The sequence below is a fragment of the Penaeus monodon genome, chromosome 15 (assembly GCF_015228065.2).
Source record: "Penaeus monodon isolate SGIC_2016 chromosome 15, NSTDA_Pmon_1, whole genome shotgun sequence".
Taxonomy (NCBI): domain Eukaryota; kingdom Metazoa; phylum Arthropoda; class Malacostraca; order Decapoda; family Penaeidae; genus Penaeus; species Penaeus monodon.
The window spans coordinates 3,810,081-3,811,789 of NC_051400.1; the positions used below are offsets into that span (position 1 = coordinate 3,810,081).

Here is a 1,709-nt window from a genome sequence, read left to right on the forward strand (position 1 = left end):
TACTGTGATATGACTTCATGCGACCAATTGAAATTCTTGCCACAAATAGAATATATATACAGTATATACTATACATTTAGCGTTTTATTAAAATGAAATAAAATATAATTATTTATCAATGTGCCAGATCTGTAACGCTTCATGTGATATGGACATTATTTGCAGCCTAACTTATATTCATGAAACACATCACAATATCCCTTTAGAATTTTATATGATAAAAGTGGTATAAAAGTGAATTACTCATTGGGTCTCATTTTCTCGCCAACTGCCATTTGTGTTATAAGCTCTACTTCTAGCAACTCCTAAAAGATAGTTTTCCATGCACAATAGTCACTTTTGTTACATTGCATAAGACAGTGGAAGTATTATGTATCCCAAGGGTCCAAAAGAGGTAAGGTAGTAGTACATTAAAAATCAAATGTTCGATGCTGGGAACGTTTATTTTAACTAACAGGGGTTTTGGGAAGAAAATCTTTAATGCACCTTATCATCAGAATATCCAAAAAAGTATTTTAGGCAGACTCAGCCTTCTCAGTGCTCTGAGCAGTGGCAGTGGATACAGCATCAGAGCCACCACCGTCTCTACCTTCAGTGTTACAGGCAAGGCAAGGTAGCTTCTTCTCAAGGGCAGCTCGGTACTTAGGATGACTGATGGCGTACACGATAGGGTTGTAGACGGCGTTGGCCTTGGCGAAGACAGAGCCCCAGATGGAGAAAAGAGGTGTAACCATGGACCTGTTGAACATTCCTCCCCAGTTGATGATGAAGTAAGGGGTCCATGCCACGAACCACAGGGTGACGGTCATGAGGGCAACCTTGCACAGACGGCATTCAGCTGAGGTCTTTTGGGCTTCCTCGCTTCTCAGAGACTTTACTCCCATCTTCTTGGCTTGTTCTCGCATTCCCTTCTCGTGAGCAGCAACAGCCTTAACGATGAAGGTGTAACTGTAGATGATGTAGGCAAGAGGGAAAAGATATACCCATACTGAGTAGATGTAAAGATAACTCCTAGAGAGTTCAGTTTCTGTCAGGTAGTCAGTACCACAGGCAAGCATGTTACCCTCAGGTACATAACGGTTCCATCCAAAGAAGGGAGGGAGGCACCAAGCAAGAGTGAAAAGCCAAGTACCAGCAATCCGCATCATGGCTCCACCAGATGTGAGAGGTTCAGCAGATACTCCCTTGACGATTACGTTGTATCGGTCAGCAGTGATGAAGACCATAGACCAGATAGACACGCAGCCGAAGAAGGAACCAAGGAAGCCATAGATCTCACAGAAGAATCCGCCGAGAATCCACGTTCCCCAATAAGCATTGACCAGAAGAGGAGGAGTCATGGTAAGCATCATGAAGAAGTCGGAGATGGCCAAGTTGACGACCAAAAGATTGGCTGGTGATCGTAGAGCCTTGGTATTCATGAATACCCAGATAACAACAAAGTTACCAGCCAGGGAAAGAGATCCCATGATAGTCATCCATAATCCCAGGAGGCCATACCAGAGAGGATTCATGGGAGGGAACTGATACCAGTGGGAATGTACCATATGGAGCATACTTTCTGGTACTGTATCTACCACTGTATAGTTCCCATAAGGATTGGTGGATGGAAGGACAGTATCCTGAGGTGGTTGGTTCCAAGACATCTGCAATTGATTTCATATTTCAGAATCTGTACATCGTACATAACTGTTGGAAAATAAAAAATG

The 1,709-nt window shown here is 43.1% G+C and overlaps 1 protein-coding gene across 2 annotated transcripts in view; it reads right to left on the reverse strand.

The window, feature by feature from the left end:
* LOC119581655 (rhodopsin-like) overlaps window positions 1-1,709 on the reverse strand; it is a 5,135-nt gene that overhangs the window by 3,004 nt on the left and 422 nt on the right. The window contains exon 2 of one of the 2 annotated variants that reach the window (XM_037929780.1): window positions 425-1,646. The exons of the other annotated variant lie outside the window; for it this stretch is intronic. Coding sequence (XP_037785708.1) covers window positions 516-1,646 — 1,131 coding nt within the window. The 3' untranslated portion in view covers window positions 425-515. Of the gene's footprint in view, window positions 1-424; window positions 1,647-1,709 lie in introns of those variants that run through there. 2 annotated transcript variants of the gene reach the window in all.